Source organism: Falco cherrug, chromosome 17 (genome assembly GCF_023634085.1).
Source record: "Falco cherrug isolate bFalChe1 chromosome 17, bFalChe1.pri, whole genome shotgun sequence".
Taxonomy (NCBI): domain Eukaryota; kingdom Metazoa; phylum Chordata; class Aves; order Falconiformes; family Falconidae; genus Falco; species Falco cherrug.
This window is the reverse complement of record NC_073713.1, coordinates 4180071-4203319: the sequence shown is the minus strand read 5'-3', so window position 1 is coordinate 4203319 and position 23249 is coordinate 4180071. Positions and strand designations below refer to the sequence as shown.

Here is a 23249-nt window from a genome sequence, read left to right as displayed (position 1 = left end):
TAGTGATGCTAAGAAAGAACACGTAACATCAGTGGAGATTCCAAAGCCATCTTTTTTTTGTCTCTAACCTGGAGCAATATGTATTCTGCAGAGCCAGAGGCCGAGGTCGTGGGCGAGGAAAGAGAAGGTTTGGACCAGGCAGACGCCCGGGGCGCCCTCCCAAATTCATGCGTATGGAAGTAACCAGTGAAAATGGGGAGAAGTGTGAAGAAGGGACACAGGTATATTTTTGCAGATGGAGAGGATGAAAAAAAAATCACGTGCGATATAAACTCTTGACTAAAAGAATTTGGGGCATTGGTGCAGATCAAGTGTGTGCTTTGGACTTACACCCAAGTAATTATTGGTTAATTACTGGGGACAATTCTCGGCCGGGGGAGCACAGTACTCTCCTTTTATAAAAACTGTAAAATCACTTGCATTTCTACAGCAACTTTCATCCCAAAGCACTTAGCAGGGAGATAGGTTATTGCGGCAGTTAAGCAGCATCACAAAAGTAATTTAGACAGTAAAACTGTAATGGGAATTTAGGTTCGTATTTGTCCTTTCTGGAGCGTGAGGTCAGAGCCTGCTCTTATAACTGTTGCTGGTGGAATTAAATCAGTTTGCGCTATGATTCTTTATGATATTTTAATATTAACAAAAGGGCCTCCTGTAGGCATACTTACTGCAGAATGTTGTTTTGCTTGTATTCTACTATGATGCGCTTAAGTAGAATGCTAAATTCCCTCTGATGCTGACGACACATAGGTTACCACCAAGTCCTTTTAGGAAAGGTGTCAGAAGGGATCAGTGGCTCTATTTTATGGCTTAGCTGAAAGCTGATATCTGGAGTGGTAATTTTCGTCTGGCATCTCACTGGGTCGTGGTTCAGACTGAGAGGAGGAATGTATATGTTGCCTATGAATGCTTGTTTTCTGGGCCTGCGGGATTGCCCTAAATGTGACGTTAAGTGCAGACAGTTGCGAGATCGCCCTCTTTGCAAGCTGATGTGATATGAGCCAGCTCCATTTAGACGAGTAAGCATAACACTGTCTCTCTGGAGTTAAGAGTTTGGGAACAGGGCTTACTGGGCGCAGTCCTGTGCTAATGTGGCTAAATGGCCTCTGGACTGGAGGTGGTGCCCATCTTGCCAGCTTGGACCGAGGCCCAGGGCTGGTTCGCGTGCATCCATACAGTTGAGCAGGGCTGTGGTTCTGTCCCGAGCCTTTGGAGGTCTGCCCGCCTCGCTAATGACTAGGCATGAGTTCATCTGCCTGAGAACATGAGACTTGGGATGCTGTGAGCACTGTTTAACGTCAGCAAGCATGGAAACTTGCCACCTAGGCCGGGACTGGACATTTGGCTGGTATATTGCTCTACTAAGTGTCTCTCTCTGGTGAGCATTCAGTGTTTATAACAGCTGCGCTCCTTCTGGCACCTCCCTGGTTTTCTTCTCCCACACCTGCTTTTGTGCTTTGACAGTACCAGCCTTGAGCTGATATACTTTTGGTGCTCTGTTTCCTAGCTTGTGCTTTTAAGTTTCATGAGTTGCATTAAGTGATGTCAAGTAAAGATCTGTGGGTTTGTGGTTTTTTTGCTTGTAGTAAGAGAGGTTTCCATCCCAGAGGAGTTATTGGAACTTATATGGAAAGAATGTAGATGTTTGGCATGTGCTTCCTGCTCCCAGCACCCTCCCTTTTTCTTTTATGCTAATGCAAAAAAGGAGGAAAACAGCTCTCTGTGATAAATATAAGTGATGTATGCAGCTGGGTAGATGAGAGTATGCAGAGCTTGGAAGCTGGGTAGCAAAATGCACAGTGCACGGCATAATCATCTCGTTTGTCACTCTCCAGTTCAGCACTCCAGCTAGTTTGTCGGAGAGGGGGAGACACTGCATAACAATACATGATAATGTTTCAAAGTGACAACAGTTTCAATGAGACAGAAATTCTCTGCTTTCCCTGGTCTGTGCTAGTCTATTTGGTTGTACTATTTCTCACAGGTCAGCCTACATCATCTTTGGTTAAAGCAGTAACAGTCATGAGTGCAGAAGAACTTGCTTGGCTGTTCCCATCAGGGTCGTTTTGATTGTCTTGTGTCTGATCAGACAATAATAATGGCCAGGAGAGTTCCCTACCTGCAGCACTTCCTCCCTGGCAGTCTGAATGTTGTTGCTGTAGGTGCAGGTGATCTGCTTAGAGCATCAACAGAATGCAGTAGGAAAGCGTTAGTGTAGACACGTCTTGTTTATATAGCTTGTGATTAAAAAATGTAGAAATCTTGTTGTCTGCTGAGTATTATCAAAGCATTTTTCAGTGGGTGGGGGGAATAATCACTGGTTGTATGATTTGCGATTTCAGGACTTGCTGCATTTTTCCAGCAAGGGGCAGTTTGATGAGGCCGGACAAACCGCACTGAATGGGTTGGAGCAGCAGGAACAGACTCCAGTGCCATCAGAGACGCAGTCGGCACTGGAGCAGCAGTCAGAAAACCACCCGCTACAAATCCAGCCGCAGCACGATGAGAGCACGGTGCCTACGCAGAGCACCATGACAGCAGATGACATGAGGCGAGCAAAGCGTATCAGGGTAAGCAAAGAGGACAGCGGATCATGTCTTCTCTCACCCTCTCCATTTGCTGTAATCGAGAGAATGCCGGACCTGCCTGCCAGGACCAGCTGGTCTCTTTCTCTCGCCGTCGTATCCATTTCCAAATCCTGTGTAAAGTGTCTCATTCCTAGCAATTTTCTTTGCAGTGAGAGGAAGACAAATCTTATGTAAAGAACTAGTATCTCATGAGATGCTAGTGAGAACTGGTCACCAACTGGAGCTGTTTCAGTTCCAGCACAGTAATTCTTTAATAGAAACACAGTCCAACCAAGCTGGCAAGCAGGAGTGCTTCAAACAGCCGGCTGAATCATGGTACTGTGGCACAGACTAATGACTTGTTCACAGCACCATCTGTGTCTCCCAGAACTCTTTTCTTGCAAATAGTTGCCAAAGAGGAACCACGACCTCTGTTTAGATCCACTATGATGATGATGATGATATTTAGTGATAAAGTCCTTTCTTGGGGTAGAAAAACCTGCCTTTGTGAGATTAAAACCTGTGCTAAGAGCTTTGTGTACCAACAGCAAACACTTTGAGCCTGAGCTTTGTGTCAATTGGGTGAGCTGTTTTTTTCTCTGTGTGTGGGAGGGAAATGATTCAAGCAAATAATCCTTCAAGCCGTGTAACTGTGAGATTGGTTTGTTTAGCTTAAAATCTTTTTCTCTTTCTTCCATGTGTAAAATTTTGATTACAGAAAGGAACAGCTGCAATTGGGGTAAGACTTCATTTATAGGGGATGAGAAAGGATTAGGAAAGAGTTGAGTAACTGTTCCGTATAGGAAGGCGTTGAGCCAAATTTTGCTCACAGTTTATAGCAATATATATGCGAGACCAGTGTTACCTCATAAATGCAGTGGCATATCTTGAAGGAAGAGTTTGGCTCAGGCACATTAAGGCTGCAGAATTAACCATATAAAATGCTTGTGCCCTCTGAATGACGAGTTTCTACCAGTAATTTGATTTTTCATATGTTAAAATCTAGGAGGATTTTTACTGAATGTATTGAAGGATGGGTAAGAAAGTGCAAAGGCAGATGCTGAGTTTTTGTAGTGGAGAACACAGGTGTTCACTGCTTACAGTATGCCGCAACTTCCTTGGTGGAAAGTTGAGGCCTGGGTACGACGGGAAGAGAAAATGTTGCCTGTTTCCCTGAACTTTTGAAGGCAAGATGCCAACTCAGGGTTATCTTAAACAGTAAATGTGGGAAGAAGGGGACAGAAATTCTGAAGTTACTTTTTGTCATGTGATTTTGCCTCTGTTCCCTGAAAAGTCATTACAAATGGATGACAACTAAGAGGACTGCAGTAGTGATTTAGTCCTTGGTGATGTGTTTGTACCTTCAAGTCTCCCTAACTTCCCATACATCTGGCAGCTCGCATTCAGGCAGAGTCCTGGAGATGTTTCCAGATGGAGCACTGGCAGAATGGCAGATGGATGGTTGTGTAGCACCTTTCCGTATTGCATCAGACTGTGAGCAATGAGAACTTGAGATAAGAGTTAAACTAGCAGGCATTATTTTTTAAGCACTGAAAAATCACGGCAAGCTCTATAGCACCCTGTGAGTGCTCATTCAACTCGACTATTCACACTTTTTTATAATGACATGCGCTTAATATCGTAAGCAGGCAAGCATTTGGTTTTAAGATGCATAAGTACATCATTCACTTCCAAAGAACAGGTAGAAAGTCTTGACTCCTGATTGTGATCTGGAGACCTGTGTAGCTCTAGTTCTTCCTTATTACTCATATAGGGTTTGATTTTCAACAACAGCAATTCTTTGCAAATTGCTTCAACTTTTCTGAGGTCTAAAGCAGTGATGCTCTGAGTGCTTTCACTCTGTCTGGAAGCACTGATCTCGGGTGCCCCAGGGTTCAAGTCCTGATAGGATCAGTTCATTTTTCAGCCTCTGCTTCAGAGCCTGTGGGGTTTTCTTTGGAGATCAGACCTTAAATAGGGCAGTTATGTCCCCAGAGTTGAAAAGTGACACTCACCCTTCAAGATTCTCGTGTAACAAACTAGAGGAATGTTGTGGTCCACAGCCAAAATGAATATTTGTTTTTAAGTCGGTTCTGGGCAGTGTCCAGAGTGTTGATGCGCTGATCCCAGAAACTGGCAGGGATAGGAGTATGATTTGGAAAGCACAGTCACTTCCTTCGTGCTGAAAGAAATGCAGCTGGTTGTATAACAAAGAGTACAAACAGTAAGATGAGGTTAAAAAAAATCCCTACTCCTGAACTTTTTAACTCTTCTAATCCTTGCCCTGTTGTCATCCTGCCCTAATTATTCCCTTCTGCTAAAAGCATTTCGTTCTCACTGTGGCTCTGCAGTATGCATTACATCATTATTAATCAACTCTAAGAAAACATGAAAGGTCACAAAACACCTTCAACATTATCTGTGGTTTTTATCTTTGCCCTTTAACTCCCCTTGGGCAGTTATTAACTACAGGGTAAACCTTGAAGATCTGCTTAGTGTTTCCTGAGGCAAAAATCTCAGGAGTTTTGCCTAAGTAAAGAGTAAACTCTTAGCTGGAAGAGCTGGCCCTCGTAGTGATCGGCAGAAGCGTGACTATTGCAGAAGTCAAGGCTTCTGTTTTAAAGTCCATTGCATAACCTAAGTATTTTTCTTTCCCTCAATGCTGCCTGCTCAGCTGGAGCTGCAGGTAGGTTTGGTTTGCTTTTTTTGTTTCGTTGGGTTTTTGCTGTATCTAATCAAATGGTACGTACGTACGACATTGCCTTCCATGTTGTTTTGTCCAACTTCTGTTTAGTGTTTCCTGATTGAGCCTGCATCGTAACTTGTCACATTTGTTCTTCTTCAAGTGACCGATGCCCAGAACTAAGTGTTATATGATAACAGTTTGCATTCTTCTAGTTCTTTTCATACTGACTGCAAATTTAAGGTGAATATTATAGGAGTAAACTGTACTGCTATAGTTTAAATACTATAATATCCATCTTAAAATTTTGGAGGATTTGTTTGCGCAATTCTTTGCACTGTGTCAATGTTATCAGTTAATGAGACAACACTTAGTTCTCTTTTTCTGTGTTTATGGTTGATATCTAACCCAAGAGCCATAAAACATTTCACCCTTCTGCAGCCTTTGAGATAGCAATGGAGCTGTGTTGATTTACATGGTGTAGAGGTCTGGCCTGCTATCTTACCAGTCAGGTCACTGGTAAGGCACCCGTGATCCGATAGCAAAGTACAGGAATAGTGGAATTAAGAACTTGAAGTGCATCTCGTCAACTCTTTGGTTTATTAGCATATCCCTGTAGGTAAAGGGAAAATTATGTATTTCTGACTCGAAGAAACACATTAATCTTTACAGAGCACACATCTATCTTTCCAGCTCACGGTGTGACTTACAGCAGATCTGTGTATTTCCCATTGTCTCCGCTTGTAAAATGGAGAATGGAGATGATGATAATTCATGGGAGGGCTCCTTTGGGGCTCCTGTATTAAACTGTTAGCATTTTTTAAAGAGCAAAACGGTTGCTCTCACGTTCCCTTTCTTGGAAGGAAAGTATAGGTTTCCCTCTGCAGTTCAGACAGTGAAAAAGATCGTTCAGGTTTGCTAACTTAATCTCTAGTGCAGCATTTTGCAGTATTCCCAAGCTGTTCCCTCATTCTAGCAGAAGAGCTCTTAACTTCATTTTCTCAGTGTCAGCTGTTGGCACACACTTAAGGGACACAGCAAATGTCAGCCCAGACATTCCCACAAGAAAAGGAGAGAGGAAACCAGGGAAATACGTTTTCAGAAGCCTTGAACGCATCTTGTGGAGAAGTATGTAATATTGAACGTGTGTAAGCGTAGGTGCCAGCAGTGTTCTAGTGCTATTTCTCTCACTACTATGATGTAGATCCTGTCTGTAACATCTGAAAAGAGAAGACCACAATAAACGACAGTGTACAGGTCTTATTTTGGAGGAGAGTAAACACTCCTTAGACTTCTTGCAGAGAAATAGCAATATTGCAGTGTACTTTGAGTACAGTATGAGTGATGTGTGTAGTGGGAGTTCACACATGCAGGGACATGACTGACTTCCAGCTTTGCAGCTATACTACATCGAAGTTCTCATCCAGTATTGAAATGCAGGTGCAGGGCTTGTTACCTGTTTCTACAGGCATCGTGTCCAACAGCATTTGTTCCTCCAGCAGACAGTGCTGGTATCAGGACTCGGAGGGCTCTACATCGTTTATCTGAAGGCGGGAAAGGGAAGAGGCAATAATTGTGAAATGTTTTGGTGTGTGCTTTCCCCTCAGTCTACCTTTTATGTAACAAGAGCTAGGGGCTGAGCACAATTGTGCGCAGTAGGAGCGAAGGAAAACAGGGAAGAGCAGCCCAGTATGTTAAATTTTAAAATTAATATTTGCACAACATGTGTTATGCTCAACTCACAATATTCTTAAAGTTTCTTGCAATACCAGGAAAAGCAATTGGAAGTTTGACTGTGTATAATCAACTGCCCTCTGAGTGGACAACAGAATCTATCAGAGTTCCTCCTGATTTAGCACCAGTGTGTGTCTGTCATCTTTATTTTCAGGCTCTTGCACATGATATATGCTACATGGCAAAGAGAGGCAAATTGCTCACAAGTTCTTACCTGTTGCTTCTAAACCTGCCATTCTGCCCCTGCTGTAATGTTTCGAAACTATTCTTCTTTTTGATAATAACGAAAAGGCTTAAGCCAGCATCTCTTGAATGTATGTTCTACCAGAAGTTTGCAGGCAAAATGCTAAACCACTGCTGCACATCTCTGTGGTGATTTTTGGTGCAGAGGCTGATTTTGTAAAGGGCTGTGGAATTTCATAAAGCCCTGCTCCTGAGTGAAAGACAGGGTGCTAGCTCGCCATTCCTTTGTAAGGTGGCTGAACTTGTGACCTGATCCCCAACAATCAGCTGGAATTGCAGCTTTTCTCAGGCCCAGGGCTGTACTTCAGAGAGGACTTAGTTTTATTTTACAGAAAAATGCCATACCAAAGACAAAAGTTAGCTAAATTGGCAGAAAGCAGGGACTGGAGAGGAAACTCCTCTACTGCGTTCTCCTAACTCAGTCTGTAACTGCAGGTACGTCCCTTAACTTCTGCCTCCCCTTCTGTAATATGGAGGCAGCATCTATAATGCACGAGCATTTTTTGAAGTTTAAGTTCACCAATCATCTGGTATATTTAATCTTGAAAATATTTGGGTGTGCAGTCTGTACTTAATAATATAAGCTAATGTTTTTTTCAATTCTTTTTCAGAATGCAGCTCTTCAGCACCTGTTCATAAGGAAATCCTTTCGTCCATTCAAATGCCTCCAGTGTGGGAAGGCCTTCCGTGAAAAGGACAAACTGGATCAGCACTTGCGGTTTCATGGACGGGAAGGGAACTGCCCTTTGACTTGTGACATCTGCAACAAGGGCTTCATCAACAGCAGCGCCCTTGAGACCCACATGAAGTTCCACATGGACCAGAAAACTTACTCCTGCATTTTCTGTCCCGAGTCTTTTGACCGCTTGGATCTGCTTAAAGACCATGTGGCCATCCATGTCAGTGATGGCTATTTCACCTGCCCTACCTGCAAAAAACGCTTTCCAGATTTTATCCAGGTGAGATGCTGTACTGATTTGAAGCACTGCCTTTTGGGTCTCTCGCAAGCACTCTGTTTACAAATTTTTCAGTACTGCCCTTGTGTAATGCTGCATGTCAGTTCATTCTCACAAGATAAAGGGGTCCAATGTCAGTCAAATTAAAAAGGAAGAGTGACCAAGCACTGCTAGATGTTGTCTTATGCCACTGAAGTGCTCTTTCCACTTAAATCATCAGATGTGTTACTTCAGTCTGGCCTTAAGTACTGTACTGTGGGAGGGTGGTCCCTCACTCCCCCAAAAATGCCTAAAACAGAGATTCCAACTGCTTTGGGTTGGTACAGATCCATGGCACAAAAAGGAATTGTCTTTTGCTGTGTGCAATTTGTACTTGAATACACCTTGTCCTTTGTCACTAAAACTCTGAATAAGAAAAAAAATTGGGTTTACATCTTTAGTCCCTTGACTGTTTTTGTCAGGATAATTCATTTGAACACCTTGTAGAAATGCCAGAACAGATCAGGATGCTCTGTTGCTTGACTTTCCCCCTGGGCTTCAGCTGGGTACTTCATTCTCCTTCTCCCTGCACATTGCTAAGGAGAGGTTGCACCAGAGTAGAGAGTAATGTAACTACTTTGTGCAGCATGCAGAGCCGTTGGAGAAGATTAATAGAACTTAAGCATTGTATTTTGATGTTCAGTAAGAAAAACCTGAGACATACCGTGCAGAAATTCTGTGTCCTTCATAGGGCCAAAGAGGTTGATACATCTTGCTGAGCTGCCTGACCTAAATTGAAAAGTCAAGTAATAGGAACTGATAGACTATCCAATAGGCTAAAGAGGAAAGGATGGGGAAAAGTGATTTACTAATATAAATCCTGGCAACAAACCTTTATCTTCTGTAAGTGTTGAACAAGGAAGAATGTTGAGGATTCAGAAATTTCCTGTGAAACTGATAAAGTCAGAAGATGATCCCATGGCTTTTTTCCAGCTATTCAGCTCTATTTTGTAATTCAAAGATGACTTTTTTCATTTGGTGCTATGTGAATAATTAAGTCTAGTCACCATAGATTGCTGCCTGTTTAAATACTTTTATGTGGAACAGATTAAGGTAGCACGTTCTTCTGTGTATGATCAGTACTAGAAGATAAAGGTAAAGATTTAATTAGAGATCCATTTCTTCAGTAGTGCTTAGATTTCAACTGTCAAACCTCATTAGTTATTTTATTGGTGGGGGGGTGGGGGGGATGGGGGGAGCGGAACCCTCACTAGAACTTTGCAGAGGTCAAGGATAGTCCCAAAGTATGCAAAAGTAATTGCCATGCAGTAATGGCATGCAAATGCTTTTCTGTCTTAGACTTTTTTTTTTCCTGCCAATTGTAATTGCAAGCTCATTCTTTCTGATTGAAAAGAATTAGTCCATGCATTTTAGATTTCTTACAAACGATTTAAAGATAATGAACCTCTGATGAACGTGTGAACTCAAGGATGATTCAGTAAAACTGGTACATCGTGGACTTTTGCTGCCCGTTAAGTGCCCAACTGTGCAATAGCTGACGCCTTCAAGAGTCAGTCCTGAGGAAATGAAATCGTCCATCCAGATGCATAATAAAGATGTTATAGTTGTACAGAAACTATTGCCAAGATATCAACTGTTCTGGTAAAATACTTTGTAAACCAAAGCAGATTAAAGAACTCCTAGAACCTTTTTCCATTCTTTCTCTTTCCTTTTTGCTAAGAGTTTCCTAGAGTGTTCTGCCACACACTCCTCTTTTGAATAAATTCCATTTTTCTATGATCTGCAATTCTAGGTCAAGAAACACGTACGCAGTTTCCATTCAGAGAAGATTTACCAGTGTACAGAATGTGACAAGGCTTTCTGTCGTCCTGACAAGCTACGACTCCATATGTTGCGACACTCGGACCGCAAAGACTTCCTGTGCTCCACGTGTGGCAAGCAGTTCAAGGTAAGAAGACTCTTGGCCAGATTGTTCCTGATACAGGTGGAGAACACCATTCTTTACCCTCCTTCAAGTAGATAGGCTCAAGTTCTCAACGGTGGAAGAAACTAATGCGCAGCTTTGCAGGCAAGTCTAGCATGTGTACGTGTGCTGTGTTGTGTGTAACAACATTCATTTCTGGTGAACAGGGGGCGAGATCCACTCCAGCATGCTCTGTTGTAACAGGGTGTCTCATCTGTCAGATCTTACTTCTAATAATTTAATAGCAAAGAGAGTTTCTGTCTGCTCATTAGAACTGGGTCGTTATACGGCTCAGTTGCCAGGTGCTTGGGTTGCATTGCCTCTATCAGTTTAGTTAAGAAAACTTCCTGTTGGTATCAGTGGATTAATAATATTCCTGGGTGAATATTATTAATCCACTGATTAATACTGATTAATGCCACTGTGTCCATGGCATCCATCTTGTCAGCACATGACATCCAGATGCCTTTCCAGATCCCACCAGAACAGATGGAGCAGATTGTGAGCCAGGTAAACCATGGTGGCAGCAGGCTGCTCCTTGTCACGGATACTGAGGGACTGGGTACTTTTGGGTGAAGAAGCACATTCAAAGACAGCGTGTGTCCAGAGAGGCTGGATTGCATGCGGGCAGTAGGTTCTGTACTGTTGTAGGACATGAAGTGGTCCTTGGTCAAGAGTGTGATTTGATGCAAGTTTCCAGCCATACAGAGCTGAGCACTAATATTTTAGATAAAATCAAAGAAAAGCCAGAGCAGAGGGGTTTGTTCTTACGGATGCTGCTGAATTAGCATTAGTCTGGCTCCTGCTTTTGTGGCTGAGCAACCTCAGCTTGGTTTGAAGGATAGACCTAAGCCTGAAGGGTTCCTGCTGAACCATCTAACCCTGAGCATGCAACTGTATCTCACGGCAGCACTGGAGAGGAAAAGCTGTCGAGAGATCTGAACAACTTGCGCTGTGGCTCTCCCTTGTAACAGGTAGTATGGCAGTTAAGTGGTGCTGATATTTTTCTCCCCGATTGCTCCTTCCCTAGAGGAAAGACAAACTGCGAGAGCACATGCAGAGGATGCACAATCCAGAGAGGGAGGCCAAGAAAGCTGATAGAATCAGCCGCTCAAAAACGTTCAAGCCTCGGATAGCTTCCACTGACTATGAAAGCTTCATGTTCAAGTGCCGACTCTGTATGATGGGTTTCCGCCGCAGGGGGATGTTGGTGAGTGTCTGTGCTCCAGCTTCTCTTACAACTTCTGTACTCAATTTTGGTAAATAGTTAAGGAGTGAAGATGGAATTCCAATGGTCAGAACACAAGGATGCTGTGGAACTGAGTGGGTTTATAGCTGAGTTGAGATGGTACATTTTTTTCTTTTCTTTTTTTTTTTAAAAAAAAAAAAACAAACTGGGTGTCTTACCTCTTCAGCAAACATGCACCTTGGCATGTTTAATCGCCTCTGTATGTCTGGTTGTCCCTACCATATTTCAACATTAAGTAATGCTGATTGATGTGTAATGCATTTAACAGAACATGAGATTAATGTATTGCCTGGTTCAGCCTTACAGCCTCAGTGTTCCCGATTTTCCTAATTTGTTTCTTCCCCTTCTTGAGGGGCCTCTCCTGGCCATGTCCTGTAAGTGCTGCTGTATAAAAGGGTGTTGGGCGGCAAGAGATCTTATTTGCAAATAATTTGTGAAGGTTGTGATCTCAGCTCACAAAGGCCTCCCCAAGCAGAAGCCCTTTATGTTACCTTGCTCTCAGCTGTAAGAGAATTCTGGAAAGCTATTTTACCCTTTCCCACCTTGTTTGGATTAGAGAAACTGTAAATGAGATATAACAAGATCGTGTTTACCTTCAGCAGCAGGCTGCGAATGCACAATAACCCTTGCAGCAGCAAATGCTTCCGGTGCTGCTGGCTAGCATCATTACAGTTTTGGTTTGGCTGTTATCCATGACTAGGAGAAGCAGCAATTGCTTTGGCTTCCAGCTATAATATGCTGTCTTGTTCTTTGGTGTTTTTTTTTTTTTTTCTCCTAAGGTGAATCATTTATCAAAGAGACATCCAGACATGAAAATAGAAGAGGTGCCAGAGCTCACATTGCCCATCATCAAACCCAACAGAGATTACTTCTGTCAGTACTGTGATAAGGTATGGAAGAAAGTCACCGCTTGGAGGGTAGCTCAGTCCTAGACCTGTGTGCAGCTAATTTGTCTCTGCATAGAAACATCTGGCAGGGTTTGTAGCTCTTTTTTTTTTTTTTTTGAGGTGCTTGCCAGCAATGTTCCTGCAATACTGTCCAAAAAAATCGAAGATGAAATGCACATAAGGCAGCTGAACACTAATTGAAAACTGCGGTTCTCCTTTTCTGCTGTCATTGGAGTTGGAAAACTTAAACACTGTGGTCCAGCAAGCAGTCACTCACCCTTAGTCCTGTATTGCTTTTTGCAACCCAGGCCTCAGTATCCTAGCTGCCTGTAATTCCTCAACACTAATTTCTTCTGGTTTGTGTCACGTCTAAAAGTTAGAGTCTCTATCCCCTTTTATTTTAAGCTGCTTACTTAGTCGCATGCCAGTAATTCCCAGTGTTCAGTGGAGCCTGAAGCTTCCTCTGCATTGCTTCTGGGTTCCTGTTCTTATTCCCTGGCCTTTGCTGTTTATGCATGTGGGCCTTTATTTACCAGGGAGTGTATTTTGACTGTCCTTATCCTCAGTACATCCCTCTATGATGCCCCCTTCCTTTTGTTTAAAGGGGAAAAAAAATCGGTGGTTTTAATTTGTGTTACAGAATATTAATTTTTTAATGTGCCTAAAAAGAATTTTAAAATATGTTGACCACTGAAGGCTGTTAAAATGGTTTGCTTTGTGTGAGAGTGGAGGCACCAACCCTTATGACATGATGATCAGTGGCTTCTCTGACATTTGACCTTCAAGTATCAGGCAAAAAGGCTTTTCCTCTTACCTTCCTATCCTGCTTTGATATTTTGTTGTGGCATACAACATGTTCTCAAATGGCTTCTGTATGCTACACGAGGAGTTGCTTTTACAGGCTGATTAAACACTGGAAGCTGTATGTATATTCATGCGTTACACTGTAATTGTGTGGGGATTTAACTAAGTGTATTGTCTAAAGCAAAGTGCAGACCTTCCAGGTAAAGATAACTGGTAGCTGTTTTCTGTGCAGACATCAGGATTACACAGTTTTCATTGAAAGTCTTTACCCTGCAGGTGTACAAGAGTGCCAGTAAACGCAAAGCACACATCCTGAAGAACCATCCTGGTGCTGAGCTACCTCCAAGTATCCGGAAGCTGCGCCCTGCAGGCCCGGGAGAGCCAGATCCCATGCTGAGCACCCACACCCAGCTGACAGGCACCATAGCCACCCCTCCGGTCTGCTGTCCTCACTGTTCCAAGCAGTACAGCAGTAAGGTACAGGGCTTGTTTCATAACCGCAAAAGGCAGCCTCTCCCTGGTGATGCTCTTCCACTGCGGTCTGTCATCTGTTGGTCTGCAAGCAGAGCTCTTTTATTCTGAGTCAGAGTGCTGGTTTCTTGCTGCATGCTGACAATAGAGGTGCAGCCTGCTTTTTTTATGGCAAAAAGATTCCCCAGATAGAGAGCATGAGTTTGAAAGAAGAAATTAAAACATTATCAGAGTGCAGTCACAAACAGAAAGGCTTGGGAACTGCTCATTAACAGTTGTGAGGGAGAGGAGTAGGGAAACAAAATGCAGAAAAGGTGATCTCTGGAAAAGGTCCCCAAAATATTTGGTTGTGCTGGGAAGAAAAGCTTATGGGCTGTGCTGTTCGGGGCAACATTTTGGTGTTGGAGAGCTCTAGTCAGCAGCAACTTCATGATTCTTGTTTTCCTCTTGTTGACAGAGCATCCCATAGTGTGAATCTTAATGCTGCCTTACTGAGGGAAACCGAAAAGCTGCAGTCCCCAGGGCTGTTTGATTTCAGTTGGCCCAGAGCGGAGTTACTGACCATCTAACGCCTTTCTGCATCTCTCTGTAGACGAAGATGGTACAACACATTCGCAAGAAGCACCCGGAGTTTGCTCAGCTCCCTAACACAATACACGCTCCGCTGGCAACAGCTGTCATCAGTTCCACTCCTGCCGTTCTCACCACCGACAGCACTACCGGAGAGACTGTTGTGGTAAGGACTGGGGACACGGTAGGTCAGGCCACCTGAGGGAACCAAACAGAACAGAAGCCCTTTGGTATAGTAGCCTTAGTGTTTATTTGGCAGATGTAGTTTTAAAGCGTGTGTTAGAACATTATTTGAGATCACTTCCATTATTGAGTCTGTGTATTAGTTTTGCTCTGCCAGGAATTATGTATTTATTTCTGGAGCTCTAAGGATAAGTCTCTTTTTCTGTACTCCATTCCCTTCATTCAGACCCGTATGCTACTGACTCCACATGTGCCTTTCACACGTGCCTAATTATCTCAGGAATAAACATCTCCTGGATTTTTGGGAGTGTTCTGAGGTGCCTTGCAGTTCTTGGGATCAAGAAGGACGTGTTTTAACAGTGGCTGGGGACTGGGTCAAACTAACCTTCGGACAGTTCAGTAGCAAGTGATATGAACCTCCAGTGGATGATCTCTCCACTGTTAGTACATCAGCCGCTACAGAAGCAAAAGCTGAGACAAGAAAATCAGTTTTGTGTCCTTTAGCAGTGCTGGAATGAATGCTGCACAGTTTTAAAAATCCTGTTGACCACAGTTTAAACCTTCCTATTTCAAGACTGTAACTGGGTAAAAGACTGTTTTGCTCGAAAATGGGCAGGTTCAACCAGGATGCTGTTGGCTTCATAAACCTTATTAGTTAGGTGCTAAATGTCTTCACAGACTTTAGAAATACAGTTGTCAAAAAAGTATCATCCTGGCAGGTGAGGAGGAAAGGCAGAATACGTCAGAGAAGCACCTGCTGACTTGGAAACAAAGTCAGCTCTACAAATGCAGGATCTTTGCTCCCTAACAGAATACTGTTAGGTCAGAAGACTAAAATAATTTTTTTTATTATGGTATGTTAAGTTAGCCCTTAATGGTTCTGATTAGCGTTTAGACCGAAGAGAGCGATTCTAGTGGATGATCCTGGGTGATTGCTTATGTCCCCATTTTCTGTACACATTAAGCTCTTGTAAATAATGACTAGGCCCAATGGTGTAAGCGTAGATTCAGTGTGATGAAAGAACGACAGCCCTGCAAAAGTATTCAATCCAGTAGACAATATGTGATGATGGTTCTGTATCTCTCTCTCTCTACCTGCTCAGACAACAGATTTACTGACACAGGCAATGACAGAGATATCCCAGACCCTCACAACAGACTATCGAACTCCCCAGGGAGACTACCAGCGAATCCAGTACATCCCTGTGTCTCAGTCCGCCACAGGCTTGCAGCAGCCTCAGCACATACAGCTGCAGGTTGTTCAAGTGGCCCAGGTGAGTAGCCTGCTGGGGGGATGGGATGTGCTTTTGACCACCTCCATATCAAGCCTCTGCTTCCCTGGGGCAGTAGCGCACGGAAGTTTCTTAAGGAGCAGTTATAAGAAGCGGTGCAGACTTTTTGCAGATAAACTGATTGATAATGCAAAAGGTTACCATTGTAAGCATTGTGTACTGGGCCTAAATAGTCCTGCCAGTCTTGGTCAGCTTGCTGGAGACATACTGATGCAGTCTTAACTTAGTTCTACCCATCTAGGCACCCTTGCCCGAGTCTGCTCTAGGAAGGTTTTCCAGCAACTGAAAAAGTGGGTCAGTGGGTGATCTGCTTTTGCAATGGAAGACTAATTTGTACTTCCTTGTTCTCAGTGAGCCAGAGCCAAAATTTGGAAGTATGTAAACACTTGCTTTTTCCTTTCATATCATCTATTAGAATAGTCATTCTCTATGATGCTCAACAGCCTCCTAAAAATAGAGTGTAACTAGAGTAACTGAGCTGAGGAAAATAACTCAGGCAGCTGTAAGAAACTGCCATAGCCTTCAAATCTATTATCCACTGGGTGAGACTGAAACTACCATGTGTCTGTATTTGAATCAGAAATTCCGTGTTCTCTTTGGCCCGTCATTACAAATCAGGTTATGAACGTGGCTAATAAAGGGCTGAACAGCGGCCCCAGTTAATATCAAATGTGGCTGTTCTAGTGATACAAGAGCATGAGTACCAGTTCCTGCAGCTAAAACGAATTTTATCAAGATCTGAGACTTGCAATTAGATTACTCCAATTGGAACCATTAGCAGGTGGCTCAAAAAGCTCTGCGTCAGATCAAGTGCTCAGTTTTACAGATTAAAGGCTTTTTTGAGCAATGCCATACTACAGGACTGGATAGGCAGCTCTCAAGTATGTATACATTTTATAGAAAGATACTTACAAACAAGGATAGTCCAGTGGCTGACGCTACTCCTGGTTTTCAGACCCTTTGATTTGAGTCCAGCTGCTGCCACAGACACCTTGTATGACCTTCAGCAAGTCCTTTCCACTTGGTATCACTGAGATGTAACCATCTTGGGGCCGTTACGTTTATTAAGTGTACTTCTTTGTCTTCGAGGAGCGCAGAAGTTAAATGCAGGCTTGAACAGGAGTGTTCCATGGTCTCACTTAGGCTGATACCTCACTGTTCCAGACCTTGCATTGCAGAAAAGGTTTACGTGACTGCTTCTGCAAAGAATTTGAAGTATAAATCTCTGCTTTGATTTATTTTAATTTTTCTTGACTTTTCCAGGCTACCTCACCTCACCAGTCCCAGCACTCCACAGTGGATGTTGGGCAGCTTCATGACCCCCAGACATACACCCAACATGCTATCCAGGTGCAGCACATCCAGGTCACAGAGCAATCGCCAGCGGCTCAGTCATCAACGCAGGTATTTCACTCTCCTCTCACAGGAAACGTTTTCCCTACCAGGCTGCTCAGCTTGCCTATTACATTTGCTGGTGCAAATGTAGTGGTGCAATAGTCTATGTCATTTAAAGGACCATACATGAAATGACTCTCACATGAACATATCTGAGATCATTGTGTAGGTCCTAGAGGTTCCTAGGATGTTTAGGAGTCTTTTGCTGTGTTTTTGTCTGGGTTTTTTGTGTGGTTTTTTTGTTTTGTTTTTTCCTAACAGCGTATACAAGGTAAATGGCTGGGAACAGAAAAATCTGCAGCTTAAATAAAATTAGCCAGTTTAAGGAATGCCAGCTTCCATTTATATCTTTCAATATTTGAGTTCAGCTCTTCATGCTGTTGTGAGCATTTAGCCTCTCATCTCAGCTCTCTGCCACAGACTCGCTATGTAACCTTTGGCAAGCGATGTCTCTATTTCAGTTTCCTGATTTCTGCTCTGAAGCCAATTGGGGAAAAAGGAGGAGAGCTTTGCAGTTCTTGTGCTAGATATGCTGTAGAACCCACCCTTGTGTTTTCCCATAATAAGAAGTATATGTCTGTAGCAGTACAGACATGCTTAGTACGCTGAGAATGGTTATACCTTTCTCTTCTTCTTCTTTTTTTTTTTTTTTTTTTTTTTTTTTTTTTGCCTAGGTTGGGGGTCAGCCTTTGAGTCCCTCCTCACAACAATCTCAGCAGGAACTCAGCCCCTCACAGATACAGACAACCACATCGACACCAAACCAAGCCCTCCAGCAGCAGCAAGGATCTTCGGTCCAGCACACTTATCTTCCCAGCACATGGAACTCATTTCGGAGCTACTGTAAGTGTCACTGGAGCTCTCACTAGTAGTCTGACTGGTGTGTGGGACTAGTATGTGCTCCGTTTCTCCAGCTACCGAATGGGGTAGTGTTGTCAGAGCTCATTAAACTTTGTGATTAACATCCATAGAGATCTAAGAATATAGTTTCAGACAAAGAAAATAGTTGCACTAGGTTTTCTGCTGTAGGGCCATAATGATCTGATACGTGGTTTGGGCAGGTAGACTGGGCTCCTTTATTCCAAGGAACTTGCATTCAGCAAGAATCCATGTGTTTGATGCAGCTTGTTCAAATTTGGGTGGATGCTTGAAAGAAGTGTACAGATGAGGGTGACGTGAAATGACTTCTCATGTCTGTGTGGCTCTGGATGATAGTTCTGTGATTTCTTGGGTGAGAACAGGATATGTTGTCTAGGCATGAATTGCCACATATGCATCTGATGTTAGCTGGCATAACTCTGTTGAGGCCTGAATTTTAGGAGGCTTTACAATACCGGAATTCCTATTCAACAGCCACAGTTTCAGGCTTGAAATACTGATAGAAGACTGTCTTTCAAGGTGGCCTTTGAGATTGACTGAAGACCTTGATTATGCAATTTTCTTTTTTTTTTTAGCATCTGAGATTCAGATGATGACCATTCCCCAAGGCCAGTACGTGATCACAGAGACCGCTGTAGGTACACCAGTCACCACTGTCAACACAGGACAAGTGAAAGCAGTTACTCAGGTAAGGAAAACAATCATTGCCTTTAGGGTTTGTTTGGGGGTTTTTTTTCATCCAGAATAATGTATTGGGTTTAAAGTTTTCAGTTTGGAGGTTAAAGGAATGCCGAAATAATGGCTGGGGCACAGAGTTAAAGAATAACAGTGTACCTAAAGAGCTCCAGACTGTATAGTCCGAAAGGGCACTGGCTTTCCGTAACAGTGGTAGTGAGTCCCGTGCTGGGCAGAATCTGTAGGCAGAACAGCGAAGAAATTACATGATGTGTTGAGTCATAAGCTAAGGAGAAAAGTGCTACTAGTCAAACCTAGTCATGTCGTAAACTTCAGGTTACAAAAGGCAAGAAATAATCTCTAGAGCTTCAAGGAAAAGATGGTTTTGTTTAGTATTTTTTCTGAAAGAGCATGATATTCTGTTAGGTGGTGACAGTAAATAGTTTTCTGCATCTAGCTATTTACAAGGCCCACGCTGTCTGGCCCTCGTATGTATGAATCCTTGAAGTTTAAAAGCGTTTGCTTAATCACATTTGTAGGACAAAGTATGATGTAGTGGTACCGATTAGTCTCAAAAATACTTATGACTAAGCTGTGCCCATTACACCAAATTTCAGAACAGCTTCTGGAAACATTTTGATAGCTTGCTTTTATCTGTAGGATTACTAAATAGGAAGAGTTACTGCTATTTGACTTTGTAAGCAAGCTGGCACGAGAAGGCAGGCCACTGTACTGTGTTGGTATTGGACACTGGAAACGCAGCTTCTGCTAGAACACATGGAAAATAGAAAAAACTTTGCGAATAGTTGTATTAAAAATTGCTATTTTAATTTGTAGTGATGGCTTACTTATGTAACTATTTCTAACCATTCATAAATTAACCAAATGCAAAGTAGTCCAGCATACTTGGAAACAAAGGACAAGGGTCATGTTGCTCTCAAATACATTTAAGTGAAATACAACTTGATTTCAAAGTTCCTTGTTCCTACCAGAATGTCTTCCAGCACAGCAACAGAATATTAGAGCAGAAAAGTTACAGAAGATGCAACTATTATTACCTTTTTTTTTATATTCCCTGCGCAGACTCACTATGTGATATCTGAAGGTCAGCCTGATCTGGATGTCAAACAGAACTCTTCGCTCTCCAGCGAGGTACAGGTCGGTGTTTCCCAGCCACCGGCCCACACGGATAGCCTGGAGCCGCAAACAAGCGGTCAGCAGCAAACCACCCAGTACATCATCACTACAACCACCAACGGGAACGGCAGCAGCGAAGTGCACATCACTAAACCAAGAACTTTCTCCGCAGAACATGAATGAAGAAGCCTTGCGGTGTCACTTGCTTGTACTTGTCACCTCCCCTGAAAGCCCAGATATATGGGTGTCCTGGGGCTCAATATGTTTTGAAGTATACGCTCACTTAACTTCAACTAAAATCTTGGAGCTCTTGTTAATGCTTTAAAGAGGGTTTAAGTCCCCAGCGACCGTGAAGGAGTACCCTCAGAATCCTTCTGGGATGCTATTTTTTGCAGCTTGTAACAAAAAAGACAAGAGGAGAAGTGAAACCTCTGCTTGCTCTGGACTTTATTTTTGGCATGTCTGCTGACCCTTATTTTTCCTTTTTGGAAGTGTCTCCAGTAAACAACTACTTATTTCAATTTTATGGGAAAAAGCTTGCCTAACTGAAGGCTAACTGGCAGGTTATGGTGTATGTATATTTTTAATAGGAGCCGTTAAACAGGAGGAAATCATGTAAATTGCCGGAATACGGCAGAACTGCTTCCTGTGTCTTTGTTTCAGCAGCCAAGGTGAAAGGGAATATACCAGCTCAGTGCGAGCAGACTGCCTGGAGAACAAGAGCAGCAGCAGCAAAGCGGTGGCTCCTTGCGTACATGTGTGAGGATGGATATAACGATGAAGCTGTGAAGATGTGCCGAAGCAGTCCATTAAATTATTATTTTTCCAGCCCTCGAGAACTGTTTACATGCTGTCTGCCCTGCCCTACTTTAGCAAGCAATTCCAGAAAGAAAAAGAAAAAGTGCAGTCTTAAACACGTGTTGTTTGGAACAAACAGATTGAAATCATAGCAGCACATAAGGGTAGTATGGAGCCACTATTATCTCTTTTTCTCCTCCAGTATTTGCAGGGAAAATTGCCTTTTTGCCTGTAGATGGAAAAGGCTCGGCTTAGCCTGCATCGCAGATTCTGCTGTGACCTAGAGGTAGTTGTGCTGGGAGAAAATGAAGGCACAGGAGCACACCTCTGAAGAGGCAGGGTAGTTATCTCCATTGCCACCTCATAGTGGATGTATTTTTCCCCTCAAAGACTGGATGATGGAGAGTTGATTACTTTTGATTTTTTCCAAATAACCTTGTTAACAATGCATTGTAACTCCCTCGGACAGTTCCGTAAAGTGACCAGCCCTGGATTCAGGAAACATACAAGAAACATGCTAGTGGACCACTGTTCATGGGACACAGCCATCTGTGAGGGCTGCCTGCTTTGGTAGACCTGGTCTGTGTACAGAATTCACGTTAGGTTTAGGGACCAGGAGAAAGGGAAAGAGGGGGTTTTATCTTTTAAGGCAGTGTAATTTGGGTTTTTCTTACATAATCCTCCTTAACAGGTCTGGTTGGTTGGTTATTTAACATGTTTTGGTATCTGCAAGAATATGACCACAACTCTACTGACTCCTGCTGGGATATCCTGTGTACATCTAAACCCCCACTTGCTGCCGGAGAAGTCACCCCAGAATGTCTGTGCGTAATAGAACACGTTTATTTATAAAACAAAGGCAAAGAAGGATGTTTTCTCTTAATGACCCTTGAGACAGAGAGAGGTTTGGGGTGTTTTCTTTATTCTTTTTCTCTTGTGCTGCACAGAGTGTGAACGCGGGACTCCGGCACAAGTACTCCCGCAGATTTAGGAGCAGATTACCCCTGTGAGTAAGCACTACAGGTGTTTAGAGGTTGTGGTATCAGGCCTTACGGAGTTAAACCTCTTAGTCATGAGGGAACTTCACACTCAGATGGGACAAGATGAGGTCTGGTTCCTTGCAGGCAAAGCCTTGTAGCTGGTACTGCTTGGGTAATTAACATATCTGCTAATACGGTGTGGAAGTAGTGCCTGTGCATGATGAGATAAATCAGATGGAAAATACTGGCCAGCTCAGAACTGTTTTGAGGTAGCTTTGAAGTGACTTGCCAAAATATGGGTTCATTTGTTCCTGGGATTTTGCTTCTCTGGCTGTACCACTGTGTGTGGGGCATTAATGAGGTTGGTGAAGTTAATGAGGACCAGAACTCCCATTTAGCCAAGTGCAGTGATGAGTGTCTTTAAATTCAGTGGATTTGGGAGCCTGTTGGCTTCAGCGGCAGGGGTGAGCGACTGCAGTTCCCACTCATCCATTGGAAGTAGTGTTGCTGAGGAGTTTTGAATTAGGATGTTGGACGTCGCAATCTTGTTGGTGTGGGAGAAGGGAGATTTTTGTTTTGGCTGGCTTCAGGCTGCTAAATGATTTATTGATGAGTCGAAAATGGTAGTAGTAGTAGGAAAATAGACCTGGAAATGAGGTAATCCAGGCAGATGCTGCCCTGCAGGAGCAATTTTAAAGTCTTAAAAGGTCTATAATCCTCACAGATGAACGTAACGCTTGTTCCCCTTAACAATATTGCAGATGTGGGGTTTAAAAAAAAATTTTGCTCCGTTCACCTTTGGAAAGGATCATAGAATGAGGGTAACCATGCCAGTTATTTAAACCTGAAAACTACAAGGTGTTCCAGAAAATTTTAAAACAGCCCCTTTGCATTCAAATCTTTTTTTATCAACGTTTCTACTCTGTTCCACAGCAACAGCAGTATGCTCGGGCCATCGGCCTGGCACCTGCGTTAAGGGTTTGACGGCTGGGAAAGCATCATCCCTGGAAATGGAAGTAGCTTGACTTTTCCTTCCAAAGGAGCGACGGTGATTGCACGGATGGCAGGGGCCTGGTTTTAGCAAGGTGACAAAAAAGAAAACGGACAACAGTTTGCATGAATTTTTCTTCCAGTTTCTGCAGTGCAGGAGGTATAGGATTTATTTTTTTTTTTTTAAACTGGAGCAAAGCAAAGATCTATCTCGAGTGACGTCCCACAGGAGCTTAACTCTGGAGTTGCCACCTGCAAGGGCTGGATTGTGCTGGAAGACTGGCACCGCTACAGGCTCCTTGGCAGCCTAATGCTGTTCCTTGGCAGTGTTTTGGATCAGATTCTCTGTTTTCCTAGACAAAAAAAAGGCGGGGGGAAATCAAAACAAAACAACTATCAGCTACACTTGGAATTTGCACCTCTGACTGCTTGGGCTGTTTTGCTCTGCCCCTTCTCTTATTTAACTGTGTATGTTTATTGTACATTTGGTGACTGTTATCGTGTCCATAGTCTCGTGCAGCCTGGCAGGTGTTTAAAAAAAAAAAAAAAAAAAAAGGCCACAAAAAACCCCGAACCACTCCGAAATTAATAAATCTTTTTTTAAAAAAAAAAAACAAACCAACAAAAACAAAACAAACGCTGACCCGTCTGTTCAGTTGGGGCCACGGGGGTTGGTGAGTGAAATCGGCCTTTCGGTCCATACGTGATGAGCGGTTCGGATAACAAACGCTGTCGCGACGGGCCGTGTCGCGACCCGGAGGGCTGGCGGCGGGGGGCGGTGCAGTGCGCAGGC

General features: G+C 43.2%; 1 protein-coding gene across 11 annotated transcripts in view; it reads left to right on the top strand.

The window, feature by feature from the left end:
• Positions 1 to 23074, top strand: part of PRDM10 (PR/SET domain 10) — a 47330-nt gene extending 24256 nt beyond the window's left edge. For all 11 annotated transcript variants that reach the window (XM_055728459.1, XM_055728453.1, XM_055728462.1 and 8 more), the window contains 13 exons: positions 92 to 221; positions 2343 to 2570; positions 7839 to 8186; positions 9976 to 10131; positions 11177 to 11356; positions 12175 to 12285; positions 13363 to 13563; positions 14150 to 14293; positions 15414 to 15584; positions 16866 to 17006; positions 17672 to 17840; positions 18452 to 18564; positions 19635 to 23074. In XM_055728459.1, coding sequence (XP_055584434.1) covers positions 92 to 221; positions 2343 to 2570; positions 7839 to 8186; positions 9976 to 10131; positions 11177 to 11356; positions 12175 to 12285; positions 13363 to 13563; positions 14150 to 14293; positions 15414 to 15584; positions 16866 to 17006; positions 17672 to 17840; positions 18452 to 18564; positions 19635 to 19871 — 2329 coding nt within the window. In that variant the 3' untranslated portion in view covers positions 19872 to 23074. The remainder of the gene's footprint in view (positions 1 to 91; positions 222 to 2342; positions 2571 to 7838; positions 8187 to 9975; positions 10132 to 11176; positions 11357 to 12174; positions 12286 to 13362; positions 13564 to 14149; positions 14294 to 15413; positions 15585 to 16865; positions 17007 to 17671; positions 17841 to 18451; positions 18565 to 19634) is intronic.
• The last annotated feature ends 175 nt before the right edge of the window (positions 23075 to 23249 follow it).